The sequence below is a fragment of the Silurus meridionalis genome, chromosome 6, assembly GCF_014805685.1.
Source record: "Silurus meridionalis isolate SWU-2019-XX chromosome 6, ASM1480568v1, whole genome shotgun sequence".
NCBI classification, from domain to species: Eukaryota; Metazoa; Chordata; class Actinopteri; order Siluriformes; family Siluridae; genus Silurus; species Silurus meridionalis.
In genome coordinates, this window is record NC_060889.1 from 8,598,779 (window position 1) to 8,609,698 (window position 10,920).

The 10,920-nt window shown below is 40.8% G+C and overlaps 1 protein-coding gene across 1 annotated transcript; it reads right to left on the bottom strand.

The window, feature by feature from the left end:
- Window positions 1-784: 784 nt before the first annotated feature.
- LOC124387674 (cystatin-like protein) lies at window positions 785-6,900 on the bottom strand. The gene is made up of 4 exons (XM_046852170.1): window positions 6,648-6,900; window positions 5,281-5,391; window positions 5,002-5,073; window positions 785-1,039 (listed from the first exon to the last, which is right to left on the bottom strand). The coding sequence occupies exons 1-4, from the start codon at window positions 6,744-6,746 to the stop codon at window positions 977-979; spliced, it is 345 nt and encodes a 114-aa protein (XP_046708126.1). The 5' UTR covers window positions 6,747-6,900; the 3' UTR covers window positions 785-976.
- Window positions 6,901-10,920: the final 4,020 nt, after the last annotated feature.

The window sequence follows — 10,920 nt, forward strand, 5'->3', positions numbered from 1 at the left end:
ACAAATAATTGTTTTTAATTACTGTTACCTTATACAGGTGTCACGTGACCTTATTACATCACCTCATTGCTGGTGAATGAATTATAATTTTCATAACATTCATTTGTAAAACTATTTATATGGAACTCAAACAATTTCTTTAACATAAATGCATAAATCTAAAACAAATACCCATAACTTTATCTGGGTTACATATCCACAATGCATCCAAAAATGGCAGAAGTTGGCAATGAAATGCATTTCAGCTCAGAATATCACCCACTATGCAGGGACTATATCAGCTTATTGTCTTCTAATGATAATACTACAAGGGTACACCATTTAATATCAACAGTGACCCCTTTTTACAAGATTTATCATACCTCAGCAGTGTCCGTGGTGCAATCAAAGGTTCTACTCACCTCACTTCCTGGTTCAGATGAACAGATTTTTGTCAAAATTGAGATGTTAGTAACTTGCTTACTATATAACTAGCTTATCGTGTTTATCAGATGTTGTTTAAGCCATGGAACTACATGCCCCCATTACTTTAGAAGAAAGGCCCCCCATACAGGAACAGACATTCCATTTCACAGTGCTACTTATTTACAGTATGTAAGCAGTCTTGCCTCCCCTAGTGTACAGTGGCACTAGAATACCATTCAAGGATTTAAGTGCTATTAATTACTCTTCAGGAGTAATTAGAAACAGGTGTAATGGTTAATGTGGATGATTTTCATGTGCACCACACAATTATAGATTGAGATAAAGTTAGAGAAAAACGCAAAGTCAAAAAATGCTCCTTTTTCAACATGCTTTATTTATTGTGTGTAATCATGGATATACATTGACTCAAAGTCGAACGTGGTTTGGCTAGAACATGATGATCTACTTAAGCACAGAGCCCCAATTTTGCATGTAAGTATATCACTTTTCACTTGTATATAGTGTTTTAGAGTTTTAAAATTAAAGTTTAAATTTTGTGCTTCTCAGTGAACTAAAAAGCAGTACCATGACCACCATATCTTTGTTGACATTTTCCTCGTATCTCTGCACGGTTCTGTAAAAAAAAAAAAAACTGTTATTATTTAATAATCACACAATTTCTGTATCCAGTACTGATTATGTGTATAGGTTGGTTCAGAGGTGGGAATAATGAAGTGCAAGAACTTCATTACTGCACTTAAGTAGATTTTTCTGGTATCAGTATTTTTTACTTTACCAGTACTTTGGTTTTAATATATTTGGTGACATGTACAATATTTTTTTCTTTTTATTGCACGGTTTATAGTCCATCAACCTATTTCCTGTCATTGCGTGGCTTTTTCAATCTAACACTGGTGTATAATTTCCTGACTCTCACGCACCACAGATGTAGGATGATAGCCTATTAAGCTAACTACCAACAAGGTGGAACGCAACAAGAAGATTGGGGTTAACGTGGATGAGACAGAGAGAGTAGTAACCCAGCCATTATGGATGCACAAGCCAGTGCATTCTTAGTGCCGGTCCCAAGCCCGGGTAAATGGGGAGGGTTGCGTTAGGAAGGGCATCCAGCGTAAAACACGTGCCAAATCAAATATGCGGATCACAAATGAGAATTTCATACCGGATCGGTCGAGGCCCGGGTTAACAACGACCGCCACAGGTATCGTTAGCCGACAGGGTAATTGGGCTACTGTTGGCCGAAGGAGGAGAAGGAGAGGAGGAAGACGTCTACAGAGACGGCAGGGAAAGGAGCAGTGTAGGAGAGTGGAGGTTCGGGTTGGTACTTTAAATGTTGGTACTATGACTGGTAAAGGGAGAGAGGTAGCTGATATGATGGAGAGGAGAAAGGTAGATATGCTGTGTGTTCAGGAGACCAAGTGGAAAGGGAGTAAGGCCAGGAACATTGGAGGTGGATTTAAACTGTTTTATCATGGTGTGGATGGAAAGAGAAATGGTGTAGGGGTGATTCTGAAGGAAGAGTACAGTAAGAGTGTAGTGGAGGTGAAGAGAGTTTCTGATAGGGTGATGATCGTGAAGGTGGAAGTTGAAGGATGATGATAAATGTCATCAGTGCCTATGCTCCACAAGTTGGCTGTGAGATGGAGGAGAAGGAAAGATTCTGGAGTGAATTAGATGAAGTGGTAGATGGTGTACCTAGGAAAGAACGGTTAGTGATTGGGGCGGACTTTAATGGGCATGTGGGTGAAGGGAACAGAGGTGATGAGGAGGTGATGGGTAGGTATGGTTTTAAGGAGAGGAATGTGGAAGGGCAGATGGTGGTAGATTTTGCTAAAAGGATGGAAATGGCAGTGGTGAACACTTATTTTAAGAAGAAGGAGGATCATAGGGTGACGATAAGAGTGGAGGAAGGTGCACACAGGTGGACTATGTGCTATGCAGGAGATGCAACCTGAAGGAGATTGGAGACTGTAAGGTGTTGGCAGGGGACAGTGTAGCTAGACAGCATAGGATGGTGGTCTGTAGGATGGTTTTGGAGGCGAGGATGAAGAGGAGGAGAGTGAGGACTGAAAGAAGAATAAGATGGTGGAAACTGAAGGAGGAAGAGTGTAGTGTGAGGTTCAGGGAAGAGGTCAGAGAGAGGCTCAGTGGTGTTAAGGAGGTGTTGGATGATTGGGCAACTACTGCAGGAGTGATGAGGGAGGCAGCTAGAAAAGTACTTGGTGTGACATCTGGAAATAGAAAGGAAGACAAGGAGACGTGGTGGTGGAATGAGGAAGTGCAGGAGAGCATAAGGAGAAAGAGGTTGGCAAAACAGAAGTGGGATAGACAGAGTGATGAGAAAAGTAGGCAGGAGTACAAGGAGATGCGGCAGCAGGTTAAGAGGGATGTGGCGAAAGCCAAGGAAAAGGCATATGAGGAGCTGTATGAGAGGTTGGACACTAAGGAAGGAGAAAAGGATTTGTACCGATTGGCCAGGCAGAGGGACCGAGCTGGAAAGGATGTACTGCAAGTTAGAGCAGTAAAGGATGGAGAGGAAATGTGTTGACTAGTGAGGAGAGTGTGTTGAGAAGGTGGAGGGAGTATTTTGAGCAGCTGATGAATGAGGAAAATCAGAGAGAGAAGGTTGGATGATGTGGAGATGGTGAAGCAGGATGTAGATAAGATTAGTAAGGAGGAAGTGAGAGCAGCGATTAAGAGGATGAAGAGTGGAAAGTCGGTTGGACCAGATGACATACCGTGGAAGCGTGAGATGTTTAGGAGAGATGGCAGTGGGGTTTTGACCAGATTGTTTAACAGGATTTTGGAAGGTGAGAAGATGCCTGAGGAATGGAGAAAGAGTGTGCTGGTACCGATCTTTAAGCATAAAGGAGATGTGCAGACCTGCAGTAACTACAGGGGTATTAAGTTGATCAGTCACACCATGAAGTTATGGGAAAGAGTAGTGGAAGCCAGGCTGAGAGAAGAGGTGACCATCTGTGAGCAACAGTATGGTTTCATGCCGAGGAAGAGCACCACAGATGCCATATTTGCTTTGAGAATGTTGATGGAGAAGTATAGAGAAGGACAGAAGGAATTGCATTGTGTATTTGTGGATTTAGAGAAGGCGACGACAGGGTGCCAAGAGAGGAGTTGTGGTACTGTATGAGGAAGTCAGGTGTGTCGGAGAAGTATGTAAGGGTGGTGCAGGACATGTATGAGGACAGTGTGACGGCAGTGAAGTGTGCAGTAGGTACGACAGACTGGTTTAGAGTGAAGGTTGACTGCATCAAGGATCGGCCCTGAGCCCTTTCCTGTTTGCAGTGGTGATGGACAGGTTGACGGACGAGGTCAGACAGGAGTCTCCTGGACTATGATGTTTGGATGATATTGTGATTTGTTGTGAGAGTAGGGAGCAGGTTGAGAAGAGCCTGGAGAGGTGGAGATATGCACTGGAGAGAAGGGGAATGAAACTCAGTAGGAGTAAGACAGAGTACATGTGTGTGAATGAGAGGGAGGGCAGTGGAGTGGTGCGGTTGCAGGAGAAGAGCTTCAGAAGGTGGAGGAATTCAGGTACCTGGGTTCAACAGTGCAAAGTAATGGAGAGTGTGTTAGAGAAGTGAAGAAAAGAGTGCAGGCAGGGTGGAGTGGTGGAGAAGAGTGACAGGAGTGATTTGTGATAGTAGGGTATCTGCAAAATTGAAAGGGAAAGTTTATAGGACTGTGGTGAGACCTGCGATGTTGTATGGTTTAGAGACAGTGGCATTGAGTAAAAGACAGGAGGTGGAGCTGGAGGTAGCAGAGCTAAAGATGTTGAGGTTTTCGTTGGGAGTGACGAGGATGGATAAGATTAGAAATGAGTTTATTAGAGGGACAGCATGTAGGATGTTTTGGTGACAAGGTGAGGGAGGCGAGATTGAGATGGTTTGGACATGTGCAGAGGAGGGACATAAATTATATTGGTAGAAGAATGCTGAGGATGGAGCCACCAGGTAGGAGGAAAAGAGGAAGGCCAAAAAGGAGGTTCATGGATGTGGTGAGGGAAGACATGCAGGTAGTTGGTGTAAAAGAGGCAGATGTAGAGGACAGGGTGGTATGGAGACGGATGATCCGCTGTGGCGACCCCTAATGGGAGCAGCCGAAAGAAGAAGAAGAAGAAGAAGAAGAAGAAGAAGAAGAAGACAGAGAGAGTAGTCATTGATGTATACATGACTGAGAACAGGGACATTCCAAATCATCATTATCTTTGCTCTGCTTGTGTTCTATATAGTGGTTGTTCAGCCTGGATACAATTATAAGGTAATAAAATTATTTTATATTAATATATTAATATAATGTGAGGTCCAGTTACCAGTGTGACACTAAAACTGGCTGCAAGTCATTGAGAGCCCAGACTTTAACTTGAGTATAAAAAAGTGTAATCAGTACTTTAACTTTTACCAGAGTCTGTTAAAACATGAGTATCTGTACTTCTACTTGTTTGAAGGATGTGTGTACTTTTGCCATCTACTTTTGCAGAAACAGGTGCTGATGATGTGTATAGTTTGGTTGTGGTGTGTATTTCTAAATATGCTGCAGTATACTTATTTTTATTACCTGAAAAGCCCTGGCACAGTCCACTAGTTCTTCACCATCGTGTGTCTTACACACAACACAATCAATCATCGGCTGTGTAAAATAAAAAGTAATTGATTTTTGGTTAGGAATTATTTTGAGAATTTGTAATGTTACAAAATGTACAGAATTACAGAGTGTCAATGGTTTAAAATATTGGTTCATAAAGAAATTTGTTTTGTCAGAGTCAAAAAAAAAAAAAAAAAAAAAGAAAGAAAGCTAAAAGTGCTTAAGTCTATAACGATATAAAGTAATACACACTGCATTATTTTTTCGTTTAGTACATTCATCTCGGTGCTCATATGCATTGTCTGAAGTCTTCCTGCACGTTGTGACTTGCAGAAGGACGTTTACATACAAGTATTTATCCAGCTGTGAACAAAGTAAAATAAAAAATACAGTAAAAGGGGTGAACAGGAACTGGCTGATTCTTGAAAGAGTTTATTTACTACATTTTATTTAAACTGATTCCAATGATAACTATTCATGTCTGTCGCATTAAGATTTACTTTAACAGCAAAAAGTATTCTTTTTGTTTGAAAAGTTTTTGAATAAGTTAAATTTACAATAAAAAGTGAAATTGGGTGAAAGTAGAGATCATATTAACAAGCAATCAAGCATCATATTTAATTATATTTTGTATCATCAATATTTTGAAACAGTCAATCAAAAATGTTAAATTAAATGTTATATTTTGTACTATACAAAGCACACCAACCAACCCCACCACACACACACACACACACACACACACACACACACACACACACACACACACAACACACATTGTTTGTATCAACTGCAGCAAAAAAAGTGCATTTTTATTTTAATGCAATAGTAGATTTTGATCATTAACAAACTTACAACCTACTATTTATAAACAAAGTTTACGATGAAAAGATAGAAACAAAGATTAAAACATTTTACAGAAAAACTAAGCTCATAAGGGCTTAGAAAATCCCAAATTTCCAAACACATTACCTTGCAAAAGAAATACAGTGTATCACTGAGTGGATTCAAAAGTACAAACCCTGGATAGAATCCCAAACAATCTCACTCTCTGATCTGATATTTCTCAGAACACCAAATAAACAACACCCTACTTTACTAATAGTACTCAGTCTAAAAGCAAAAATGATATAAAGAAATTGACAAAATATAATAAATTAACATCTGACACAGTTTAAGCATTATTAGTCATTAAACTTTATTTTACAATTAATTGTATTGTTTCTCCTTGTAGTATGAGTTTCACTGAACTAGAACTATAAAAATAAATCTGCATTAGTTAAGCAGATTACAAAATTATGTTTTCTATTCATTTATATTGAAATATTATGAAATCATAAATTAGAGGAACCATGCCAACTTTAATGCTTAAATAATATTTATTTTTGGCCCACAGGCCTCAGTCAAGTTTGATTCCTGGCTCTTCATGGGAAAAGGTTTGTGTACCACCAATGGTCAACACCAAAGAGTTAACAAAGTAAAAACTGCAAAATGGTTTGTACATGATGAGGCCAAACGAAAATACCGCAATATTGAAAAGAAATTAAATAGAACTTAAACATGTTTTTTTCTAAATGTTATTTTAAAGTAAACCCCTCAAAAATATAGATAAAACATACCTTCACTGGTTCTTTGATTGAATGAAAAGCAACATGAAAACCCAATCCAAAGTTTTCGTTTGCCTTTTTCAGAGCCTTGTCTATGTGTTCGTAATTCATCAGGCAAACTTCTGTAGTTATTAAAAGTCTGAGCAGAAACCAGCAGAGTCAGGGCTGCCAGAAGCAAAATCTTTAGAGTACTATCCATGTTGTTCAGGACGACTGAGCTGTGTGTCGAGGATCAAGTCTAATCTCTGAACTCCTGTCAGAAAAAACACACACATATATACACTCAAGGCACTCCAACTGTGATTGGCGACTGTCACCCTTTCACACGTTACTTCATACTTAGAGCAGAGTTTAAAAGAAAAAAACATGAAATCCTGGGAAACCAGAAGCAGTTAGTGTGAACTTGTTCTTTTTAATTGTCAAACAATGTTAATTTTTTTTTTTACGTTTTACAAATAATTTTGTCATGTTAAAGCCCAAACGTGCAATGAGTATACTCCAAAGAACCAAGAAACAGATAACAAACAAAAAAGAGAGCTCTTGTGCACAGGATCTTCTCAGCTCTCTGGCACACCAGGAGCAGCGGATACAGCACCAGGAGGTGGTGCTGGCCCAGCAGGTACAGTCCATCACCAGGAACTGGTAAATGCTGACAACCCTCGTCACTGCCATCCAGCACCTGCACCACTTCAGGCACCACCTAAGGCTCATGCTCCCATCTACTCCACACGGGCAGGAGCCCCGGCTCCCACTGCCCAAGTGCTTCGCCAGAGATCCCAGTATCTGTCGTAGCTTCCTTACCCATTGCTCATTCAAACTGCAACCGTCCTCATTCCAGGGCGATTATTCAAACCTACATTGCCTACATTATTACCCTTCTCTTAGGGAAAGCCCATGAATGGTCCACAGCCATCTGGGAGACCCAGAGTGCCTGCTGCTCCAATTACTTAGCCTTTGCCACAAATTTCACGTAGGTTTTTGACCAACAGGAACGTGCAGGAGAGAAATCTTAGCCCAGCATTGGCTTGTGTCTCCATATAAAGCTTATCTTGTGTGGCAGACATCACATGATTCGGGGTTCTGGTGGATTTCTGTGCCACATGCAACTTCATGGACACATGGATTCACTTTTATCAGCAATTTCGGTTCAGTGGTCGCTCCTATATGAATTCTTACCAAGGGCCCTAGTCCAACTTTTTGTGGAACCCGGAGGCCTTTGCAGCTTTTCAGGAGCTCAAACATCACTTTACTTAAGCTCCTATCTTGGCCATCTCCAAAACAGGCATACCCTTCATGGTATTGGGAGTGAGTTCTTACACAGTTGGGCCTGACAACAAACTTAGCCCTTGTGCTACCAAAAGCTCACTCCAATGGAGAGAAATTATGGTGTAGAGCTGCTTGCTGTCAAAATGACACTCAAGGATGGCGCTGGAGGCAATTGCTTGAAGGAGGTGGGCACACTTTTCAGTTCTTCACTGACCACAGAAACCTGGAATACATTCAGCATGCTTGACACCTGAACCCCTATTAAACTTGGTTGTCCATAGGTGGTTGCTTCCAGTTTACTCTGTTTTACTGCCTTTGTTCTAAGAATCTCAAGCCCAATGCCTTGTCCCAGGTGTACTCACCTGAGATCGAAGAGAGGCCTGTAATGCCGATCCTTTCTCCTGCCAAAGTGTTTGTTGTCTATATCCGATGCAGAGAAGCTCGTCCATGCGTTCATGACCTCCAGAATAGACTACTGTAATGCATTACTAGGTGGATGTCCTGCGTCATTAATAAACAAGCTTCAGTTAGTCCAGAATGCAGCAGCCAGAGTTCTTACAAGATCAAGAAAATATGATCACATAACCCTAATCCTATCGTCCCTACATTGGCTTCCTGTTAAGTTTCGAATAGACTACAAACTATTACTTCTCACTTATAAAGCACTAAATGGTTTGGCTCCCATGTATCTATCCAGTCTTTTAACACGCTACAATCCGCCACGCCCCTGAGATCTCAAAACTCTGGGCTTCTAGTAGTTCCTAGAATAGCAAAGTCCACTAAAGGTGGTAGAGCATTTTCACATTTAGCTCCTAAACTCTGGAATAGTCTTCCTGACAGTGTTCGGGCTCAGACACACTCTCCCAGTTTAAGTGTAGATTAAAACATATCTTTTTAGCAAAGCCTACACATAACACACATCACATATCATAACCTTGTGCTCCAGAACATCTGATCACATGCACATTATCAACTTGTGCTGTTAATATCATAAACAGCAGCTACGCTAATTCCGCTCCACTGCTTCTCTTTCTCTTCCCATCCCGAGACACCCTGAGGTTTGGCCAGCTCCAGTTACCTCCCACCTCGTGATGATTACGGACCTTGAAGAAGTAGATGCCGAACTCACAAACATCCCGAACCATCTAGAGACGCCCAGTGCCATTTGGATCCCGCTACATGTGTGGAGTTTTGACATTGGACCTCCTGGAGTGTTTAAAGGCTCTGGCATGGAGAAGCTGATGCTGGATCTGTGGTGACCACAAATGCTGAGCTCATAAAACTCGGAGCTACTAACCATATAGACTGTTTAAGACTGCAGAAAGAACATCACTTATAATCTTATACTCCAGTAATCATGTTAGTTCTCACTGTCCAGTGTTCTGTATTGTTGAAAGATTTATGATCAAACTCTTGATGTCACCCAGATGAGGATGGGTTCCCCTTTTGAGTCTGGTTCCTCTCAAGGTTTCTTCCTCATAACATCTAAGGGAGTTTTTCCTTGCCACAGTCGCCATGGCTTGCTCATCAGGGACAAATTCACACCATTCACCATCACTGTTGATTTGTGTAAAGCTGCTTTGAGACAATGTCTGTTGTGAAAAGCGCTATACAAATAAACTTGACTTGACTTGGTAGCCCCTGTCAGATGTGTGATTAAATCTGAGGTAAGACAGGCTAACACCCAAGAATCCGATCCAGGAGGGGGACCCACTAAATTCTTGGTTGTCCTCAGAGGGTTTCACTTCCAGGTTCTCCAGTGGGGACATTCATCCCATATGACCGGCAATCCAGGTAATGGAGATTTTTTGTCTTTGTGTCTGCCTTTCCCACATGTAGCCAGGCCAAGGTCCCTTACCAACCACCCCTGGTCGATCCCTCATTGGCATTGCCCCCACCTCTCCATGTGCTTCATTACGGGACTTATTATTTTATGTTCCGAGTGTTATATAAACCTTTCAAAAGCTGAAGCTGAATGATTCACAGTATATCTACAAACTTTCAACAGTATAAGGTCCTGTGTTCATTTTGCAGGTCTGCACTTTGGTGCTCTGGTATTAACCTTGTTTAAGAGCCAAGTTCTTTGCAATATATGTTTTTAAAGAGTGAAAGCAGGCAGAAACACAAACATGTTTTTTATTTATGTAAATCAAAGTCTAAGATTTACTGTGTGTACTGGAGAGCATTATTGTCACAACTTAAGAATTCATTAAGAAAAAAAACAGCATGTTATTTGCAGCCTGTGCCGTTTCACATGTTCAGACCCGAATTATCCTATCCTAAGTTGGAATTCTCTTCTTATAATTGGTGAACATATAACCTACCGCATAAACACATAATATTGCTTGGTAATGTTATCTTTTACTATCAATATTACCACTTTTCATCACTTTCTACTGTTTAGATACAAGCTGTGTAACAGGCACTGTCTTTCGTTAAAGCCTGTGTAAAGTTCATTAGTTTCAATGTAGGCACCTGTGGCTTATGAACAAAGGCCACTCTGTGCAGCTGGGAATGGTTTCTCATCAACACCCTAGGGATCCATGAAATTACAGAGTAAGAACAGGAACTCTTACTCTGAAGATTTGGATTTTGACTGTAGTTAATGTCAACAGTCTGCTACACTGACACAGGACTACAGTTTGCATCTAATCACATCACTGCCCACCTCAACATTGTTTATCTGTAAAAACTGGCCATTCGGTGTCACCCAGATGATTATGTTGTTTCCTCTTGAGTCTGGTTCCTTTCAAGGCTTTTTTCCTTACGCCATCCATCTCAGGGAGTTTTTTTCCTTGCCACAATCGTCACCGGCTCACTCATCAGGGACAAACTTACACTTTTAAAGAACATCTTATTTACTCTTTATCACCACATTATCTGTGTAAAGCTGTGTCGAGACAATGTTAAAAGTGCTATAAAAAATAAAAATGAATTGAATTTAAAATTGAATTTAGTTCATTGTGACAAGAATCAGTGGTTATGTATATAGTAGATCGTAAAACACAGTCAAACACAC